General features: G+C 42.2%; 1 protein-coding gene across 2 annotated transcripts in view; it reads right to left on the reverse strand.

Moving 5' to 3' along the window:
- Window positions 1-23,335, reverse strand: part of LOC309554198 (uncharacterized protein) — a 328,195-nt gene that overhangs the window by 249,821 nt on the left and 55,039 nt on the right. Inside the window, exons 5-7 of one of the 2 annotated variants that reach the window (XM_082255832.1) lie at window positions 10,781-11,380; window positions 7,742-8,323; window positions 2,790-3,404 (exon numbers count right to left, since the gene is read on the reverse strand). In XM_082255832.1, the coding sequence (XP_082111958.1) occupies window positions 2,790-3,404; window positions 7,742-8,323; window positions 10,781-11,380 (1,797 nt within the window). The remainder of the gene's footprint in view (window positions 1-2,789; window positions 3,405-7,741; window positions 8,324-10,780; window positions 11,381-23,335) is intronic. The other variant, XM_082255831.1, reaches the window with a different exon arrangement.

The following is a 23,335-nucleotide window of genomic DNA, read 5'->3' on the forward strand; positions in this document are numbered from 1 at the left end:
TTTTCATCATAAAGGTGAAGAACACATAAGCCAGCTATAGTGTCTGACCACCTGTGTTAGGGGTAAGCGTGACACATATTCATTAATATGTCAGTAAAAATGATATAGTACATTTTTTTAGTAGGCTCATTTTTGAAGGTTGCCAAATAGCATTAAGCACTTGCCTACTGGGTCAAATTTTGTATGTTTTGCATACATTTTTAAGTCAGCAATTTTGACTAGAAATTACTATAAGCCTCTCCCCCCACTAGAGTTGGACCAACCGGCCCCCTGTTCAGCTTGCGCCAGAACTCTTGAACATTGCAAAAGTTTGGACCTGATAAATGAACCCCATTGAAGTCTATGGGACCTGAACTGGAAAAATCAAGAGGAAATTTTGAGGACTTAGATGCAAGTTATTGGGTGTACAAAGTGGGGATAGACTGATTATCGGCAAGGGTGCCAGCCATCCAGCCATCCACCACAGGGTGCCAGTCAGCCATCCACCACAGGGTGCCAGACATCCACCACAGGGTGCCAGCCAGCCAGCCACCCACAGGCTCTGTACCAGCCAGCTAGCCACCCACAGGCCCTGTACCAGCCAGTCACAGGCACTGTACCAGCCAGACAGCCATCCACAGGCCCTGTACCAGCCAGCCACCCACAGCCCCTGTGCCAGCCAGCCACCCAACACAGGGTGCTAGCCAGCCACCCACCACAGGGTGCCAGGCAACCAGCCACCCACAGACAGGGTGCCAGACAGCCAGCTACCCACAGACAGGGTGCCAGACAGCCAGCCACCCACAGACAGGGTGCCAGCCAGCCAGCCACCCAGCCACCCACGGGCCCTGTACCAGCCAGCCACAGGCCCTGTGCCAGCCAGCCATCTACCACAGGGTGCCAGTCAGCCACCCACCACAGGGTGCCAGCCAGCCAGCCACCACCACAGGGTGCCAGCCAGCCACCCACCACAGGGTTCCAGCCAGCCAGCCATCCACCACAGGGTGCCAGCCAGCCATTAAGCATTAAACAAAAATTAACATGTTCAGTAACAGATTTGTGTCAAAAATTGTCTTTATTTTTCAAAACCTTTAAATGTACAAAATATCGGCCCATATCGGCCGATACCGATATGGTGTGACCAAAATATCGGTATCAGTATCGGCCCTGAAAAAACATATCGATCTATCTCTAGTACAAAGGGTAAAGAGCGTCTGGGTACTGCCCTGGGGGACATGTATCAATGAATAAAAAGTTTGTAAAAAACATCTTTTTTAAATGAGCAGTGATTTACTGATGCTTAAAGTGAAACAATAAAAATTAAAAATTCCTTTAAATATAGTGCCTGGGGGTCCCTTTATTCTGCCTGTAAAGTGGCACATCTGTACGGTGTATAGAACCTACTGTAGCAAAACTGATATCTGGCTTGGGGAGCCAGTCTGTATGATGAGGCCACAATTTATGTGTGGAAAAATTGGGCTTTGGGTGTTGGTGGTGCCTTCACACCGTAACCCTATAGAGGTACTCTTGATTAAAGCAAGAACTGGCCTTGCTCTCTACTGTTCCATGATGGCTGGCTCAGGAGTCATCCTGCCTTGTTGGGGCTGTTTATCCCTATCAATTTTCTCCTCTGCTCTATCAGGCACCCAAGTCGCATCAGTAACATCATCATTCCCTCCATCTTCATCATTATTGGAACCAACTTGGCAATATCTAGCGGCTGGAGGAACATAACTGCAAATTTGTTGTTCATTAGTGTTCCTCCCCTCCCTGTAGGCTCATGTTCCTACCTCCAACATCAGAATCAAGTAATGTCTGTGCATCCTCAAGAAGCAAGTGGCTGCCTCCATGTTCAAAAAATTCAGCTGACTCCTCTACGCATGGTGCTGGGGCTATGGCAGGAGTTACTATGCACAGGGTGACAAAATAAGCCGCTCTGACAGATGGCCTCCTCATAGTGGCATGGGGATGTCTGCCTCTCCTTGTTGGCCTCCAAGACATAATTGGGGGGGGGGGGGGTTATTACCTATATTTTATAGATACTGGGAAATGGGTGGGAAAAGTGGTGTTTGGTGCACTTTAAATTTAGGATTGATGCTGACAAAAATTTAAAAACTATAAACAAAAACACGAAAAGGAGGAACACCAGCTTTGTAGTCAGAAAAACTGCGGCTGACAATTTGAAAAAAGGGGACAGGCATGGGAAACACTAGCTGCTTGTAGCAAACTGAGCCCTGCTCTATCTATCTCCTATACTCCTGTACACTACAAGAGATTTCTATGGAAAGTTACCTTTTATAGTGTGGGGGTGGGACTATGAGCAATGAGCCATGATTGGAGAAAGTAATCATCACTCTGTCAAGTCAGGGCTCTGAGAGTTCTAATTGGCACCTGACAGGTGCAAGGCTTCATGCAATTATGGCCCTAGAATGCACTCTGAAGTGCGCAGTGCATTGTGGGTTGCTTAGCAGGCAAACATCCCGCCGAGCTACCTGCAATTTTGGATGTTCACAGAGGTGGAGGCGAAGTTCGGGCCCAACTTTTGCATGGCTCAAACTGTTCGCTCATTTCTATTAAGTGGACAGGTAGAGCTGGGTGTCATCCACATAGCAATGGAAATGGATGTTAAATTTACAAATATGAGATCAAAAGGAAGAAGATAAATTATGAATAGAAGGGGCCCCAGAACAGAACCCTGGGGCACGCCGATAGTGAGTAAAGATGTTTGAGATTTAAAAGATTTGCATTAGATGCAAATCTGAAGAGTCTTATTAATTAATAACGTGTATATATGAAGATGACAGACTTACGATGAGGTTCAGGCTTGACGAAAACTTCCCCTTTAATTTCAAAACGTAAAGACTTCCAATTAATGATATTTCCATGGAGATCACCAGAGAGGACCTTCTGGATATCTTTCTGAGTCAGGACATAATCCCATATGTGGACGTCACTTATTTCACCAACCAATGACTGAAAAGCATCAAACTTTCCACCAAAAGAATCTTGGTCCTGTCCCAGAACAATGCTGCTTTCAGCATCGATATAATAAGCATAATTGTTATTTTGTCTAATGTAGCCCCTTTCGGAGGAGAGCTTTCCATTCAGCCAAAGATAGGCCCCTGCATAGCTGGAGTCCCAGGTCACACAGATGTGCCTCCAGTAAAAAGACTTCCAGTTTGGTGCAAAACTGGCCCCTACGCTATTTATGAACACCTTGTAGGTGTATGGAGGCTCTAAGTAGATATGAAAGGCATCGGAGTATCTTGGAGTAGCCATAGAGAACAAAGAATATTGGCGGGAAAGCTCACTGTAGGAACGTAAGCAGACGGTGGCTTTCCACAATGGCTTCATAATTGTGGGTCTTATAATGACATGAGCTGTGTCAGTTTCTTTGGGGAAGACGAAGATTTTACCCTCCAATTCTAGGAAAGAAAACAGAAAAAACGAATTACTGATACTTTTCAAAGTTTTAGGTTCAGAACAAAAAAGTTAGAATCTATTAATGAAAGCTAGAATCTAAAGTTAAAAAAAAAAACTAGATCCACTAACAAATTTAAGAAATATAATAAAATTCCCATTTGGTTTTGTGTATAAATATGTAAAACATGAATCTACTCATGACATCATTTACTACTGTGTGATCTGTAACTGATCACCAGTAATCATATTTTACCTGGCCCAATCACAGCATCCTGTACCATAGCTGTGGCCAATCAAAGCATCACAATGGTAAACAATAAGTCACAAATGAATACAGTTCAAACTATTTCTGTTACAGTGACCATCACTATGGTCAACAAGCAATCACAAAAAAAAAAAAAAAAAAAAAATCCCTGATCACTCCCAACAGTATCACTATGGTGACAATGATCAACTTGTGAAAGAAAATAGGTGCGCGGTCCTGAAGTGATGAGAAGTGAAGTGAAAGCAGCACTGAAATTTGAATTAAACGTGAGAGGATGGCAATATAGAAAACATTACCAAAGTGCGCTAAACAAATAATGAACCAAGTGTTCAAAAGTACATGGATGGTATCCGGATTTATACCAAAATCATATGCATTCAGTCCAAAACAAAAGTGCAAAAACTGTGAAAAAGTCTTTCTTTTCAAATTGGAGTGAAGGTGAGGGAGTGTTGGGAGGTGGGTGGGGCCTCGTCCCAAAAAAAGATCCAAAGTGATTCTCAGTGACCTGATATACACATGTGGACACCCAGTGTTAGGAGTGGACTCTTACCACAATGTGGAGAGATGTGAGCATGTACTTAGTTGTGTCTAGAAGTCCCCAACTGATCAAGCTGGCAGGGATGGCTCTCGGAATGGACCGGAACAATCAGCTGCTTCCGAAGTGGGGAGGGATCTGTAGGCTTCCAAGCAGGGGGAGATGCCAAGACAGAGCAACCCAGAGAAAAGAAGAGGACTATAGTGCATTACCTTCAACTTTAATGATAAAACGAATGAGGGTACACTTACACATTCCAGACGAACAAACAGCAAATACAGGGCGGTCGCGGGTGTCTGCAGTACAAACCGGGACCTATGACAGCACGGCTGGCTCCCCCCGACGCGTTTCCACTAACAAGTCGGCTTCTGGGATTGGAGCTCTTGATTGCAGCTCCAATCCCAGAAGCCGACTTGTTAGTGGAAACGCGTCGGGGGGAGCCAGCCGTGCTGTCATAGGTCCCGGTTTGTACTGCAGACACCCGCGACCGCCCTGTATTTGCTGTTTGTTCGTCTGGAATGTGTAAGTGTACCCTCATTCGTTTTATCATTAAAGTTGAAGGTAATGCACTATAGTCCTCTTCTTTTCTCTGGGTTGCTCTGTCTTGGCATCTCCCCCTGCTTGGAAGCCTACAGATCCCTCCCCACTTCGGAAGCAGCTGATTGTTCCGGTCCATTCCGAGAGCCATCCCTGCCAGCTTGATCAGTTGGGGACTTCTAGACACAACTAAGTACATGCTCACATCTCTCCACATTGTGGTAAGAGTCCACTCCTAACACTGGGTGTCCACATGTGTATATCAGGTCACCGAGAATCACTTTGGATCTTTTTTTGGGACGAGGCCCCACCCACCTCCCAACACTCCCTCACCTTCACTCCAATTTGAAAAGAAAGACTTTTTCACAGTTTTTGCACTTTTGTTTTGGACTGAATGCATATGATTTTGGTATAAATCCGGATACCATCCATGTACTTTTGAACACTTGGTTCATTATTCCTCAATGATCAACTTGTAAAAAAAATGTAAAAAAAGAAAAAAATTATAAAAAAGAAAAAAAATAATATTACAGTGGAGGAAACAATTATTTGATGCCCTGCAGATTTTGTAAGTTTGCCCACTTAAAGGAAATGAAGAGTCAATCATTTTTATCATGGGTGTTTTTTAAGACCCCGTTCACACTGGGGCGACCCGACTTGCCGGGGCGACCACAGCGTGCACCGCGACCTCGGAGCGACATGCACGGACTTCATATCATTGAAGTCAATGCAAGTCGCTCCAGGTTGCCCCAAAGTAGTACAGGACCCTTTTTCTAAGTCGGAGCGACTTGTGTTGCTCCTATTAGAACGGGTCCTGTGCTAATCTATGGCAGGCGACCCAAGGCGACTTGTCAGGCAACCAAGTTGCCTGACAAGTCGCCCCAGTGTGAACTGGGTCTTAATGATAGAGACAGAATAGCAACCACAAATCCAGAAAAACACATGATACAAATGTTATAAATTAAGTTGCAGTTCAGTAAGTAAAATAAGCATTTGATCCCCAAGCAAAACAGTACTTGTTGGAAGAAACCCTTGTTGGCAAGCACAGAGGTCAGACGTTTCTTGTAGTTAGTGACCAGGTTTGCACACATCTCAGGAGGGATTTTGGTCCACTCTTCTTTAGAAATCTTCTCTAAATCCTTAGGGTTCTTGGCTGTTGCTCGGCAATTCGAAGTTTCATCTCCTTCCATACATTTTCTATAGGGTTTTGGCAATCTTCTTCTAGCCTAGGCCATCTTTATGTAGAGCAACAATTCTTTTTTTCAGATCCTCAGAGAGTTCTTGGCCATGAGGTGCCATGTTGAACTTCCAGTGACCAGTATGAGAGAGTGAGAGCGATAACACCAAATTTAACACACCTGCTCCCCATTCACACCTGAGACCTTGTAACACTAATGAGTCACATGACACCAGGGAGGGAAAATGGCTAATTGGGCCCAATTTAGACATTTTGACTTAGTGCTGTACTCACTTTTGTTGCTGGCGGTTTAGACATTAATAGCTGTGGGTTGAGTTATTTTGAGGGGACAGCAAATTTACACTGTTATACAAGCTGTACACTCACTACTTAACACTGTAGAAATGACACATTGCTACAATGTAGTCACATGAAAAGATATAATCAAATATTTACAAAAATGTGAGGGGTGTACTTATTTTTGTGAGATAATGTATGTATATATATATATATATATATATATATATATATATATATATATATACATATAATATACAGTACATACATTACATATGTATATGTGTGTGTGTGTGTTTATATGCTGTATATATATATATATATATATATATATATATATATATATATATATATATATATATATATATATATATTATTTATTTTAAGTGTATAAAAAAAAATATTTTTTTATTTATTTTTACATACTGTCATCAATCGGTATTCCTGATCATCACCACACCTGTACTGCACTAGAAAAAAAAAATTGTGACAAAATATGTTTCCATGCTCCTTACTAAATACCTCAGACTGTCTACTTTCCAAAAAGGGGATATTTAGGGGGTATTTGTACTGTCCTGCCATTTTAGGGCCTTAAGAAATTAAATACATCAGGATTAAACAATGTTCAAATCTCAAATCTCTATGCCGTAGTTTGTGATTATAAATTTCACACAGACTAAATAATATACACTAATTTGGGCTATTTTACCAAAAAAGCTGAGAAGACTACATTTTGGTCAAAATGTATGAAGAAAGATTATTTATTTGTAAAATTCTAAAACAGAAACTAAGAAAAACTAGGTTTTTTTTTCAAAATTTTTGATTATATAATAAAAAAATAAAAAACTCAGTGGTGATCAAATACCACTAAAAGAAAGCTCTATTTGTGTGCTAATATATATATATAAATTTAATTTGGGTAGAGTGTTGCCAGTTAAAGTAGCACAATGCTGAATAGACAGAAAGGGCATTCATAGTGTAGTATCTTTTAAAATCACTTTATTAAATTAGGCAAAGGATACACTCAAGTGTATTTAAAAACATGCATGTAAGAGCCACGCCGATCAGAACAACTGGCAAGCGTGATGACGTTACCCCTAAAGCTCCGCCCTATGTGATACGTCCACACAGACGTCTTCCCGGCGCACAGGGAATGTATACATATTACTGCAGCATCTACATTGAGACAAGCTGGGCATAACTGACAGTCTGATCTGATCAGTCTGAACCTCATCCCTATGTATAGTTCAGTATAATGTGTTTTCTTTTAAAGAAAAAAAAATTGTAAACAGATTATGAGATCAAAAGAGAGTGTTTTTATAATTAGGAATCTTATTAACAATTTTCCTTTGTTCTAGTTATTCCATGAGAAGGTTGGATCTTATTTGGGTAATATTCCCCTTATAATTGTCACCTCTGATTATTCATGGGCATGAGGAATATATCATTTTTTTCAATGTAATTATATACTGACAGTTGGATAATCTTATTAATTAAAAAGCTGTATATAGACGGATGACAGACTTACGCTGATGTTTAAGCTGGACAAGAACATCCCCTTTGATTTCATAGTGTAGAGATAGCCAGTTAATGACATTTCCATGGAGATCACCAGTGATGACATTATTGATGTCTTCTGGAGTCAGGACATAATCCCACATGTGGACGTCACCTATTTCACCAACCATTGACCGAGAAGCATCAAAAGAGTCTTGCTCCTGCCCCAGAACAATGCTGGTTTCAGCTGCTATTGAAGATCCTTTCATGGAGACTCCTTCCGGGTAGAGTTTCCCATTGACCCAAAGTTGGACCACTCCAGTGTCGGCATCCCAGGTCACACAGGTGTGTCTCAAAGACTCAGAGTCTATCCTAAAACTAGTTACTTCTTGATTGATATATACAGAACATGTGTGTGGAGGTTGTATTTTGATTAGAAAGGCATTTTCCCCCCCAGGAGAACCTAGAGAGAAGACCGTATAGGGACGGGAAAGATCCGAATAAGAGTGTAGACAGATGCTGACTTTCTGCAATGGCCTTGTGATTGTAGGTCTTAGAATGACATGAGATGTATTGGCTTCACGGGGGAAGACGAAGACTTTGCCCTCCATGTCTAGGGAAGAAAACACACAAATTCATTATTGCTACGTATTAAAGCTTTAGACGCTAAACAATAAAATCAGAATTTATTTATAGACAGTAGAACTTAGAATAATGAAAGATCCCCTCATATATCTCAGAGATCAGTAGATTCCATTTCATTGTGTTTCTAAATATTTGGTTTGGATTCAGAAACTAATGTACATTGGCAGCTTACAGTTTCCATCCTCTCAGATGAAGGATATGACTTCTCTCCAAATGTTCTGCTCACATTTTAATAAAAGCAGAGGTCTCTGTTATAGAAGTATAGGAGTCCTAAGATAATCAGGAAAAAATCTGGCTGCCACATTCATGAATGTGAAGCCAGGTACTAGCAGCATCTACATCACTGCTACAAGGAGATCAGAGCATTCATCTACCACCACCTGCAATCCCGGCCGTTTGCTGGAGGCTTCAGGGAGGGGCAGAGGGAGTCTCTTCCACTGTGGACACCTACAGCTGTACCTTTTAGACTGGGGAAAAAGAACCATCAGTCCATTACTGACATTGCTAACAGAAATAATTTACTGAGAAATGGATGGCACGTACAGCCAGCTTATACTGCATTTATGCCAGACCTAAAGTGCACCCCGACCAACTCTACACTGAACTGTCACTGCATCTGACCCACTTTTACCTGGTGCTTGTCCCACATCTACATTGCAAATGTGCAAAGACTATACCACCCCTATAGTATACCTTAGCTGCATGCAGGTTCATCGTGACTGTGACTAAGTGCACCAACGCTTCTTAAAGGGCCCCCACGGTAGCTGGAAGAAGAAACATCTTGAGGACTTTCCCTGTCACATAACCTGCCCACAAATCCCATCCTGTCTCCTTTGACCCATTCTTGACCTCTCAAGCTCTGAAAGTGCTTAGAAGATTGTCTTAGGCCTACCATAGCCACCATGCTTCCTGTCAGTATAGCTCCAGTGGTTTATAGCTCAAGTCTGATTACAGTCCACTTCTGCACTTCAGGTGGCATTGTTACTGTTCATGCTGATCTGGGTGGCAAGTGTCATCCTACGCCTTGTAGTTATTGTGAATTGTCCTGTATACTAAGTGTATTATCACCGTTATTATTCATTTTACCCTTTATCTCTGCATACTTGTTACTAACTTTGTTGGACAACAATATGTTAAGTTTTTTTACTAATTGATCTGGTGCTTGTGTTCTTTAAAATGTCATTATTGCTGGGTTCTTAGATTCACTGTCAGTGATTTCCTGCGATAATGTGCGTTTGTTTAATCAGCCTGGTGTGTCAAAGGGGCTGAGGTCCTTGAGAAGATTGAAGGCAGGAACAGAGGACCCCATCGTAACCAGCAGCTCCTTCGAGGGCAGCACTACAAATGTATTATTAATAATTATATCAGTACCTTTCATTAGTATATTAAAGCTTGCAGGTCACCATCAAACATTGAAGGACAATTGCACCTTTGATAGTAACGCCTTTAACCTTTTAGATTTCAGCTGTTAAACCAGGGAGCAGACACAGAAAGAATGGAGTTTGTATAGAGATTATATGATGTATTGTGACAGGAAGTCAGGTAAATCTGTGGGTGTTGTCACAGACGGGAGATACATTTCTGCCTTGTTTAGACAATTCACCAATTACTATCAGGTGTCGGCTGCGGAGTTAGCCAGAAAGGTTTAAGGACGTTGGAAAGCTTCAGCTATTCAGAATGAGGCAATTAAGGCCTCTATAACTTATCCAGAGGATGACTACTGATTGCTGCATCCTGAGGCTTTTTGCGATAAGGAGAGCAGTGAGCTGAGAAAGACTTCTGAAGGTGAGGTGGTGTTGACTTTTTCTGTGTGAAAAGAAAAACAAATAGACTATTGGTTTTCTGCTGTATGAACAGCGGTGTCTACCCAGCAGTAGGTTGTGACAGACTCCATAGGTAGGTTCCTGTGTTGTGAAGGTAGACGCCCCAAGTGGCCAGGGTTTATTTTATGTTTTGTTTGATTTATGCTGTTTGGATGCTTGCACTTGTTTCCAGCAAATTGGAAGAATAAACCATAGACCGTTGTTTTCAACCACTCCTCGGCTGTCTCTCTGTGTAACGAGCCCACCCAGGGGGTCACCCACACCCGCTACCGAGCTAACCCCTTACAGTATCTTGTTTTGTATCTTTTATTAACAGTGTTTTGTTTTGAGTTGAGAAAAAGATTTTAGCAAAATGATGAAATCACAAGAAAAAACTTTTATTTTAGCCCTCAGAAATCTCTCATTATTCGGAATCTAGTTAACAACTTTTGATTGTTCTAGTTACTCCATAAGAACATGGATTCCTTGTTTTTCATTTATAAATGCCATTGTCATTGTTGATGTGCAAGACAAATAAATCATCATTTTTGGAGTTATTCTGTACTGGATGTTGGAGGATCATTATAATTAAAGTGTATATGTAGTTAAGATGGCAGACTTACGCAAATGTATTGGCTGGAGAAGAACATCCCCCTTCATTTCATAGAGTAGAGACTTCCAATTAATGACATTTCCATGGAGATCACCAGAGATGATCTTCTTGATGTCTTCTGGAGTCAGGACATAATCCCACATGTGGACATCACTGATTTCTCCCACCAGTGACTGAGAAGTGACAAACCCTCCACCATAAGAATCTTGTTCTTGTCCCAGAACAATGCTGCTTTCAGCTGCAACAGAATTCTCTCTCCTGTTAAATCCTTTGGTGGAGATCTTCCCATTGGCCCAAAGATTGACTACCCCTGTGTCCGAATCCCAGGACACACAGGTATGGCTCCAGTCTGCTGGCTCCGAGTCTCTTGCGAAAACACTGCTTCCTTGGTTTATGTATACAGTGTAGGTGGTTGGAGCCTGGAACCTGATTAGAAAAGCATCTCTGTATGTTGGAGTAGCTAAAGAGAAGAGAGAATACTGGCGTGAAAGTTCACTGTAGGTACGTAGGCAGACGCTGACTTCCTGCAATGGCTCTGTAATTGTAGGTCTTAGAATGACATGAGCTGTGTTGGTTTCTTTGGGGAAGACGAACATTTTCCCATCCAAGTCTAGGGAAGGAAATGTAGAAAACTCATTACTGCTACATATCAAAGCTTTAGATGATAAACAATTAACTGAGATTGTATTTATAGATGGTAGAATCCAACATAAGGTCAACAGATACACTCGTACATCTCAGGAATTTTGGTATATTTTTGTTTTGTGTATAGAGATGTCATGTTTAGTTCTAGTATGGTGTATGAAAAGAAAATAATTGTGTGTTGACAGTTTACATAGTCTAGCTTCTCATTTAACAAAACTAATAATAAAAAATAAAATAAAATACAAATATGAATTATTATTATCTCCAAAAGTTTAACTAAATTTTTAACTACTCGTGGACCACCTACCCACAATGCACTGCTTGCACAGGCAAAGACACATACCTGTACCATGTTATGTACCATGTAATTTTCTGTTTCACCTGGGCAATTGTTGGTGTGGAAGACCACCACACTTTCACCAATGTCTGTCTACCTGCCGTAAACAAAAATGTCCAGAGGCAAAACTGTCTAGTAGTACAGTTCAGTCATTTTAGGCTCAATAAAGCCCCCTTTGGTGACTTGAGTATACCCTTGCCTAGCAACCCACATGGAAGAAAAATATATTACAAATATTTAATTAATTGAAACATTTTAAATTTTTCCAAAATATATTGGAAATATATTTGCAATGCTACAATTTTGGCCATATTCAATATATTTCTACAATTTTTAGTGCAAATATATTTGAAATGCTACAATTTTGGCCATATTCAATATATTTCAAAATATTTTTCCCCTCATATATTGGAAATACATTTTTCTTCCATATGGGAAGGTACAGTATACATTGTTAGGTAGACTCCCTCCCCAAAATGCTTAATTTTAGGGTAGTCTCACTAGATATGCAAGAGGGTCCCAGGCGTTTGGCAGTCAAGGAAACATTTGTCAGGCATAGCAGGGGTGAATTTAGCCAATCTTTGGGGGACCGTGTACACCACAATAATAATTTATAGTTGGATTTTAAGGCTGTGGTGTTATTAGATCAATGTGCTGTGGTTTCTCAGATTTGGCACCAGTTGTCTAGTTGCATTTCAACATGAAGGAACGCCAAACACACATGATGAGAGCCCGAGTAGGAATTTATTAATCCATGAATGCCAGGCATATAACAACAAGAAAGCAATGCATTTTGGATGCCAAGCAACCCCCCTTCATCTATTGCAGTGTCTACTAGACTCTCTGTTACACAAATGTCATTATTACACAGCTAAGATCATCTATATAAGGGTAAAATGGCCTTTATACTACCACTATCCCAGAAGGGGCCCAAAATGCTGCACTTTAAGGAGTTGCTGCATAAGAACCTCTTTGCCTCATTTCCTGATCATGGCAGGATCCCCTCTGATGACCAACGTGTTTTAAAAAGAAGAATAGTGGTGGCAGTGGCTGCATTGATGCCAGTTTACAGACATTTTTTTTTTATAACCTCCAGGCCCAGCTGCAGGCAGCAGTCATGGGTGGCTCCTGTCCACATGTTTGCTGACTGCATTGGTTCCAGGGTTGAGGTAGACACTCTCAGAAGTGAGGACCTCATGGGCTTTTGAGTGTCCAGGCTGGACCACTGGTCAGAGCTTGTATGAGCTGGAGCTAGTGGCTTGCCCTACAGCCAGTATGATGTCTGAGAGGGCCTTTAGAGCAGCAGGAGATTTTTGTTATACAGAGGCTCGGCTTTATTAAAATAAAACTAAAATAAATTGGATTACCAATGAGAAGAAAAATCCTGCTGTTCATGCACAAAGACTACAATTTTAAGAGTCATAAAATGTATATCTGTCACAATCACCAGACTCTGACACCTCCCCTGGCCTATTTTTAGCACTGTAAATGTTTCTTCAATTGAGCTGCAAAATGTATAATGTCTTCTGCAGAATAAATTCTGTGTTGCGCCTTAAAGTTTGTAGCCCATTCCAGTGACCCGGCTCTGTAAAGTTGCCACGCAATATTTCTGCACCTGGGCTTCAGCTGCCATATTTCTAATATTTACTGCATGGTAAATGTTGCTTTGTGTCTGAAAATTTGCAGCCTATTTGAGTGCTCTGGCATTGTAAAGGTAAAACACAATGTCTCCATGTCTGGACCTCAGCTGCTAAATTTTGTTGCAGGGAAAATCCTGTGTTTGTGCATCAAGGTTTGCAGCCTATTCTGGTGTTCTGGCACTCAATAAGAATTGTGGTTATTGTATCTCAGATAATACACTTATTGCCCATTTTAATATAAAACCTGCCCCATCTATCTCTCTTAAATTGTAGCTTAAACCAGCCTATTCCCTGCTGTCCAGCCATTGAACAATATTTGTGGCTACTGTCTCTCATATAATACACTTTAATGTTTATTTCAAAATAAGACTTGATTTATCTCCCCATTTTACATGTAAGCTGCTTACATACTGTCCAACCACTGTACTATACTTGTGGCTACTGTCACATAATTACACTTTATTGTTTATTTCAAGATAAGACATGCCTTATCTCTATACTCTTAAGTTATGACCTAACCAATCTGTGCACGTACTGTCCAAACACTGTACAATATGTGTGGCTATTGCCACTCAGATAATACACTCTAATGCCCATTTTAAAATGTAATCTTTCCCATCGCTAACTCTTATACTGAGACCCTACTGTCATGCCTTCAGCTTGGAAGTAATTAATTCTATTGGAACTTGTAATACCAATATTGTCCACAAGATGCCACTGTGACAATACAATTGTTGTACAGTACTTTATGGTATTTCCTGTTCTCTATTGCTGGATATTAGTTCCACCCCTCTCTGAGAAAATCTCCATTTTAGAACACCTTGTGGACACAGCCAGACAGCATCTGAGGTTCCTGTGGGAAGATTCATGAACCCCTCTCGGAAGCATCGCTGGTATGCTCAGAACTGTTGGTTATATACTCAATGCATATATTGTTTATGTTTGTATACTGATTATATGCCTTTATATGTTTATTTACAGTTTCACCATATTCACAATCCTATTCGCATATCCATCTGACTTGTAACCTGTTCATGTGACCACTATTCTTTCACTGGAATAAAGCCTTAAGTTACAAAAGGACTGGCTATTGCAGGATTAAAGGTTTAGCTGTATGTTGAGCTGCACACACCTGGGCATACGTGTAGTGAGAACAGAACACCTACCAAGCTACTTACATGCTGTCCAACCACTGTACAATACTTGTGGCTATTGTCACATAATACACTTTATTGTTTATTTCAAGAAAAACCTGTCTGATCTCTATACTCATAAATTATGACCTAACCAATCTGTGTACGTACTGTCCAACCACTGTAAAATATTTGTGGCTATTACCACTCAGATATACACTCTAGTGTTCATTTCAAAATGTAATCTTACTCTTATCTAACTCTTATATTGAGACCCTACCAAGCTGCTTATATGCTGTCCAACCCCTGAACAATATTTGTGGATATTGTAACTCAAATAATACACTCTAATGTTTATTTAAAAATAACAACTTATATATTAAAAAAGAATAGCGCGCAAATGCAAAAGAAATTACTACCAAATCTGAAGAGAGTCCATAAATAAAAATGGGGGTTTGGTCCCACCATATGGCCATATCGTGCTCAAGCCCACTACTGCGTCAAAGTACCCCATTATCAGTGGGTCCTACACTATCCATAAAAAAGAGATGAATCCAGCCTTTCTAACCCTTAGAGATAATACTCCTTGCTGGGAGAGATGTGCAAATGCACTACAGGTAGCGCGTACCAGTAGTGGGCTTGAGCACGATATGGCCATATGGTGGGACCAAACCCCCATTTTTATTTATGGACTCTCTTCAGATTTGGTAGTAATTTCTTTTGCATTTGCGCGCTATTCTTTTTTAATATACATGTCTTTTGGTTCATAGCTGCAGCAGCTTTGGAAATACATGGGTATGCTCCCCCAAATTTTTTGCCTGTTTAAAAATAACACCTTGCTCGCTTATCCCTCTGACATTGCAACCTTCCCAAGCTGCTTACATACTGTCCAGCCACTGAACAATATTCATGATTATTGTCTGTCAAACAATACACTCTAATATCTATTTCAAGATAAAATTTGCCATGTCTGTCCCTTTATGTTGCTGTCTAACCAAACAGCTTTCATCCTATCCAGCCACTAAACAATATTTGCAGCTATTCAAATAGAACACTTTTATGTTTATTTTAAAGTAAAACCTGCCTCATCACAGTGTCTTTACACTGCAGTCCTACCAACCTGCTTACATACAGTCCATCCACTGAACATTTTTTTGTGGCTATTGTCTCTCAAATAATACACACTATTTCCTTTTTTCTTAAATAATCTGTCTAGGCTCCTTCTTCCATTGCAACCTTACCAAGCTGGTGACATGATATGTAACCACTAAATGATATTTGCCGCTTTTGTCTATTTCTGGAGAAAAACCTGCCTAATCTCTGTCACATATGGCTTGATAATTGTGGATCCACTTTACCAACTGTAGGTAGGGCAAGGTAAGCAGGTGACATGGGATCCCATAGGCGATGAGTCTAAGGCCCACCTGGTTTTTGATTATGACAAGAGCTCTTGATGAATGATATGTGTTTTGTTGTGTTCTGTTACCAGGATGTGACTCACAGGTTCATCCTCTTTAGGGGACAGAAACAAAGCCATGAAAGTGGATACAAAGTGGAGGTGAAGTAATGGTGGAACCAATATGATGGAGAAAATACAAATATACAGGAAATAGGCAAATTCCAGGGCAGGCAGCAGACAAGCAAATCAATTGAGGGAGAGAGAGCTAAAGTTGGTACATGGGAAGCCAGTCCAACAATGATATAGGCAGAAACACATCTCAGCCGGGGGATGAGAGTAATCCAGAAAGTTTTGTTGCCCTCCTTCCCTTGCTTCCTTTCCAAAGGGAAGCTCTGTAATGGATCCTTAAAGCCTACATCTTTGCAGTAGCTTGGTCTTCAGCCACTTCCCATAACCAAAAGAGAGAGGCAGACTCCTACCCAACTATTTATACAGTATCTCACAAAAGTGAGTACACCCCTCACATTTTTCTAAATATTTAATTATGGTGGTGGGAGTGTCATGATCTGGGGTTGAATGAGTGCTGCTGGCACTGGGGAGCTACAGTTCATTGAGGGAACCATTAACGCCAACATGTACTGTAACATACTGAAGCAGAGCATGATCCCCTGCCTTTGCAGACTGGGCCGCAGGGCAGTATTCCAATATGATAACGACCCCAAACACACCTCCAAGATGACCACTGCCTTGCTAAAGAAGCTGAGGGTAAAGGTGATGTACTGGCCAAGCATGTCTCCATCTCTAAACCCTATTGAGCATCTGCGGGGCATCCTCAAATGGAGGGTGAAGGAAGGTCTCTAACATCCACTAGCTCCGTGATGTCGGCATAGAGGAGTGGAAGAGGACTCCAGTGGCAACATGAGAAGCTCTGGTGAACTCAATGCCGAAGAGGGTTAAGGCACTGTTGAAAAAAAATGGGAGCCACACAAAATAGTGACACTTTGGGCACAATTTGGACATTTTCACTTAGGGGTGTACTCACTTTTGTTGCCAGCGGTTTAGACATTAATGGCTGTGTGTTGAGTATTTTGAGGGGACAGCAAATGTACACTGTTATACAAGCTGTACACTCACTACTTTACATTGTAGCAAAGTCTCATTTCTTCAGTGTTGTCACATGAAAAGATATAATAAAATATTTACAAAAATGTGAGGGATGTACTTACTTTTGTGAGATACTGTATATAGCCCTCTACCTGAGATGCCCCACTGCTGGCATTACCTCTAAATGATCCTTTAAATCACTACTATTTTACAGATGGGGACCTCTAGGGGCTCCCATGGCACCTACACTGAATATTAAACCAATTGTTTCCTTATCATCACCTCATGGCCAGGACAGGGAATTACAATGGGCACACTGGTGCCCTTATCCTACACTGCCATGGTTCAATTTAGCTATTACTACTAGATAAAAGAATCAGGGGTTACAGGCAAAGCTACCTATAAACATATGTTCTCCCTCTTCCGCCATGAACTGGTGCAAGAGCTTCCCAGACCCGGACTCCCTCCACAAAATCTTTGATGGATATTGAAAAACTCTCCAAACTAACCACTAACGAAGTCTGGAGGGAAACCCAACTCAAAATCCTTCATCGCGCCCATGTCCCCTTCCTACTGGATAAAAATGACCCACAAATGTGACTTTGCCCTCTATGTAAATGTCCAAGACCCTCTCTGGCACACCGCTTCTGGCTCTGCAGCTTCAACTCTGCTTTCTGGGACCAAGTCATCGCTTATATCCACAAGATCACCCTACTAACGATCCCTAAAGATCCCTACCTCCTCATATTTGGATACTGGGACAAGCAACTGCTAACATGGTCTAACGGCCCTTCTGGTCACCATCTACCATGGATTCTAACTTGTCTTCTGCTTGCAAGGAAGTCCATTCTTTCCAACTGCATATCACCCTCCGCCCCAACCATAGGCCAACTCAAACAAGAACTTTGTGCATTATTTCAGAAGGAATACATCATTACAGACTTCTCCCATACTTCCTCCAAAGCCCGCTTTGACCATAAATGGCTGCTCTTTGCAACCAAAACATGGCCTTCGAGAGTGATGGACTTCCAGAACAAAAACTTTGCCTATCTCACAGATCTACCTATGGAGTAGGTGGACTAAGGACACAACACATCTGTTGCTCCTACACTTGGCGCTCGTAATGATGCACCTGTACTTTGCACCAATCTGCTTTTGCCTTTTCCGAGCCCCTATGATCCTCCCCCAGACCCATCCACCCTATGATCCAATCGGGGGTCCTGCCCTGAAGATTGCTCAATATGATTATTGCCTTAATAAGGGTCCGATTCAGCCTGTCTACTACCTGGCTGCGTCCTCTTTCTCTCACCCCTCCCCCCCCTCCTGTTGCTCCAAAATCCTCTCCTCCCCCACCCCTTCTGTTTCACCTAGTTTAGTTTATTGTGCTGTACTACATACACTGTATTGTATCCTCTTTGCAGTATTTGTTTTTCATATGTTTTTCATACGATTCCTGTTCTTTTGTATTGTACATTTTCCCAATAAAATGTATTTAACCACTTAAGCCCCGGAAGATTTTACCCCCTTCATGACCAGGGCCTATTTTGCGATTCGGCACTGCGTGAATTTAACGGACAATTGCGCGGTCGTGCGACGCTGTACCCAAACTAAATTGACGTCCTTTTTTTCCCCACAAACAGAGATTTCTTTTGGTGGTATTGGATCACCTCTGCGATTTTCTGATCATGCGCTATAAACAAAAAAATTTGAAATTCCCCAAAAAAAAATTTGTAAAAATCAAAAATTTTTAACATTTTCGGCCAATTTGTTTTATGCTACCTATGTTTGGTAAAAAAAAATCGCAATAAGCGTATTTTGATTGGTTTGTGCAAAAGTTATCGCGTTTACTAACAAAGGGAAAGATTTAATGTCATTTTTGTTGTTTTTTTTTTTTTACGCGTAATGGCGGCAATCTGCGTTTTTTTTTTTTTTGCGGGACTGCGACATTGCGGCGGACAGATCGGACCCTTGACTGACATTTCTGACACTTTTGGGGGTACCAGTGACATTTCTACAGTAATCAGTGCTATACATATGCACTGTTACTGTAAAAATTACACTGGCAGTAAAGGGGTTAACTTTTTTTGAGAGGGAGGGGCTGTGTGTGTCCCTAGGGGCGTGATTCTAACTGTGATTGGCTGTGGCTTGAGGTGTAAGAACAGTGATCAACGGTCCTACATAGTAGAACCGTATGATCTCCATTCTTACACAGGGGAGAATGACAGGCGGCTTGTTTACATCAGCCGCCTGCCTTTCTCCCTCTGCACCGACGATCGGCGAGTGACCGGCGGACATCGGGTCCGCCGGTCACACGCGCGGAGGGGGGGTCCGTGACCACGCGGGAGCGCCCGGAGGGGGCGCGCGCTCGCTCCCTAGACCCTCACAGGCTAGCGACGTATATATACATCACTTTGCCTGTGAGGGGCTGACCGCTGACATAAATAGTCGTGCGGCAGTCGGCAAGTGGTTAAAAAAAAAAAAAAGAACATATTTTCTCAAGTCAAAATGAATTATATTGAGGTGCTGCTGTATTTAGGCCAAACTAAATGTGTAAAAGCTAAAAAAAACAATTACGGTACATATCTGAAATTTTTGATGGCAGACATACAACGGTCTATAGATGGAGCACTGGTCTGTAACACCACATTCAAATTAATTGCATCTCCCAAGCATGTCATTTAACCAGTTCTGGTCCGGAAGGATTTTCCCCCTTAATGACCAGGCCATTTTTAGCGATTCGGCACTGCGTTACTTTAACGGAAAATTGCGCAGCCATGCAGCGCTGTACCCAAATAAAATTGATGTCCTTTTTTTTCCAACAAACAGAGCTTTCTTTTGGTGGTATTTGATCACCTGTGCGATTTTTATTTTTTGCGCTATAAACAAAAAAAGAGCGACAATTCCGAAAAAAAACCTATATTTTTCACATTCTGTTATATAACATTCCCAAATAAAAAAAACAAATAAAAATACAATTTTGTCATCCTTCTAGGCCAGTTTGTATTCTGCTACATAATTGTGGTAAAAAAAAAATCGCATATTTTGATTGGTTTGCGCAAAAGTTATCGCGTCTACAAACTAGGGGAAAGAATTACGTAATTTTTATTTATTTATTTATTTTTTACTAGTAATGGGGGCGATCTGCGATTTTTAGCAGGACTGCAACATTGTGTTGGACAGATCGGACCCCTAACTGACATTTTGACACTTTTGGGGGGACCAGTGACATTACCACAGTAATCAGTGCTAAAAATATGCACTGTCACTGTAATAATGACACTGGCAGAGAAGGGGTTGACATCAAGGGCGATCAAAGGGTTAACTGTGTTCCCTGGGAGTGATTACTAACTGTGTGGGGGAAGTGCTTTGACTGTGGGAAGACAGAGATCTGTGTTTCTGCCTAGCAGGAACACAGGATCAGCACAATTCCCTCTCAATGAACGGCAGGCTGCCAGGTGCGATCAAAGGGTTAAATGTGTCCCTAGGGAGTGTTTTCTAACTGCGGGGGGGATGGGCTTATGGAATCCTCACAGGGACCTCTGTTCCTAAATAGGAGGATCACAGGAGCCCTGTGATGATTACTGAGAGAACAATGGTCTGCTGTGTTTACAATCTCAGACCGCCGTTCTCTCTCCACGGGGAGCGATTGAGGGTGCCCGGCGGCAATCGCGGCCACCGGCCCCGCGCCTCGGCTTCCTCGGTGGCAAATGGGCTCACCCCCAGAATCGCTCCTACGGACCACTGTACAGGTACGGTGATTCCCGGGAACCTGTAGACCTGCTGCCGTATATCGGCGGTGGCAATAGAAGGAAAATCTTCCAATGGGGACACTAGTTCTGGTGACCTTGGGACCCCAAGAGATTCCCTTAATTTGCACAGATTTCCTCTCGCTTCGTATTTTGGTTATGGGACAGGAAGTGAAGTCCTATTTTTAAAAGCCATCTCTCTCTGTGCAGATGAATTCAGGTCATGGCTCGGACCTCACCCACCCATCGGTTCTTCTATAGAACCCCCGAGATCTAAGGGCGGTAATTCAGTGTGAAGAGCATCCAATAGGAGGGGAAGAGCCAGGCTCCTCCCTGTGGAACCACTGCCCCCTCAGGCCTTTTCTGGCACTTTTTGTTTACATGAAACAATCAGTATTTTTGTTAGAGTATATCTTAGAACCCCCAAACATTATACACGGCTCAACAAAATAAAAGGAACACATTGAAAACACATCAGATCTCAATGGGGAAAAATCTCATTCTGGATATCTATACTGGTATGGACTGGGTAATGGGTTAGGATCTATACTGGTATGGACTGGGTAATGTGTTAGGATATATACTGGTATGGACTGGGTAATGTGTTAGAATCTATACTGGTATGAACGGAGTAATGTGTTAGGATCTATACTGGTATGGACTGGGTAATGTGTTAGGATCTATACTGGTATGGACTGGGTAATGTGTTAGGATCTATACTGGTATGGACTGGGTAATGTGTTAGGATCTATACTGGTATGGACTGGGTATGTGTTAGGATCTAGGGGGGGCATGGCTTGGCGCTCGGAAGGAATGGACGCTTGAAGACCGAGCTCCTCCCCACATCGGGTCTCCCAGTGCTAGCGGGCTCCGATATACTCTAGCATGGGCAGAGCAAACAAGCAGGGAAGTGGCACAAAGACACCGAGGTCCGGTCCGAGCGGCTCCACACGGAACATACCGGACTATTTCGGCGCCCAAACTTCCAGCATGAAATGTTCTCAGGCCTCCAAGATGGCGCGGGCGGCGCTCAGAGAGGAGGAAGGGGACTACGACACGGACTCTCTGGCGGACACTGAGGACATGGCAGGTGAGCCAGACCCTTCTGACCCCCTTCTGACATATAAAACAATGACAGCAATAGCAGCAGATATCAAAAACTCTTTTGCATCGGCTATTGTAGATCTGAGAGCTGACATCACCAGACTCTCCGACCAGATGTCGGCTGTTGAAAGAGCCGGGAGACATAGGGACTAGGCCATAAGGAAATTAGAGGACGTTGCCATGTCTCATTCCTCACACCTGATAGCCATGAACAGGCAAATCGAGGACCTGGACAACAGGGGTCGTCGGAATAATATAAGGGTGAGGGGGGTCCCGGAATCAGTAGAGAGAGAAGGGGTCAAGCGCACTCTCCAGTCTGTGTTCAATAGCCTGTTAGAACGCCCGGAGGAATCGCCCATAGACTTTGAGAGAGTGCACAGGGCTTTAAGACCGAAGCCCCCGGATGATGCCCCACCTAGAGACATCATATGCTGCCTCTCCAGCCATCCTCTTAAGGAGGATATCCTCTCAAAAGCCAGACAGAATGAACGGATCATTTTTAATGACAGCCCTATTCAACTCTTCCAGGACCTGTCTCCCATCACTCTGAACAGGAGAGCCCTTAAGCCCCTCTTGGAAATCCTTAAGGCAAAAAACATTACATATAGGTGGAAATTCCCCTTTGCTTTACAGGCGGGGATCGGGGGCAAACAATATTTTCTGCGCACTCCGGCAGATCTTCACGACTTCTGCGCCAATTTGCACATTGAAGAAGTGGAACTCCCGGATTGGTATGCAGAGTTCCTGGTTCCCCTGCCCCATGATGCCAATCAAGAAGCTCCGGAAGCCTCAAATGCACGCTCACCTTACCACAAGAAAGGAAAGCAGCAGAGGAAAAGAGAGCTCAATTCCTTGTTTGGCTCCTCTGCCAAAACGCCTAAGACTCCAAGAAATAGAGACCGACCTTAACTGCCTGCTACCTATAGCATCTGGAACTTAAATACCATGTTCACATTTTCCCCATTGATCGTAGCATTTATTAACACGGAATCTGAATTCTCTGTCTGTACACTACTTTATTAATGCTGCCCGACAACTGCGGATCTGGGTTTAATGGTATGCATGTATAATTTAATCAGCACAGTGACTAATGCCCCGTACACACGTGCAGATTATCTGAAGACTTTTGTCTTCAGATTTACCTTTTCTATGTAGTGCAAGGGCCTGCCAGATTGCATACAAATTGAAAGTGTTTAGGTTTGACCTCATATTATATGGTTTTGGTAAGTCTACAGACAAAAGTCTTCAGATAATCTGCACGTGTGTACGGGGCATAAGTCTCTCACATTTACTTTTTCTTCCCTTTTTTGACCACTTGGCGGCGACAAAGACTGCAAAGTAGCAGAAGCAATACTTGTCTGGTTCCTTCTCACAGACAGGATATGGAGCTTTAGTTTGAAGCCAATTCTTTTCCCTTTTTTTTTCCTTTCTTTTGTTTTTTTCTTTTTTCCAAACAG

Source organism: Pelophylax lessonae (genome assembly GCF_965119305.1).
Source record: "Pelophylax lessonae genome assembly, chromosome: 4".
NCBI lineage: Eukaryota > Metazoa > Chordata > Amphibia > Anura > Ranidae > Pelophylax > Pelophylax lessonae.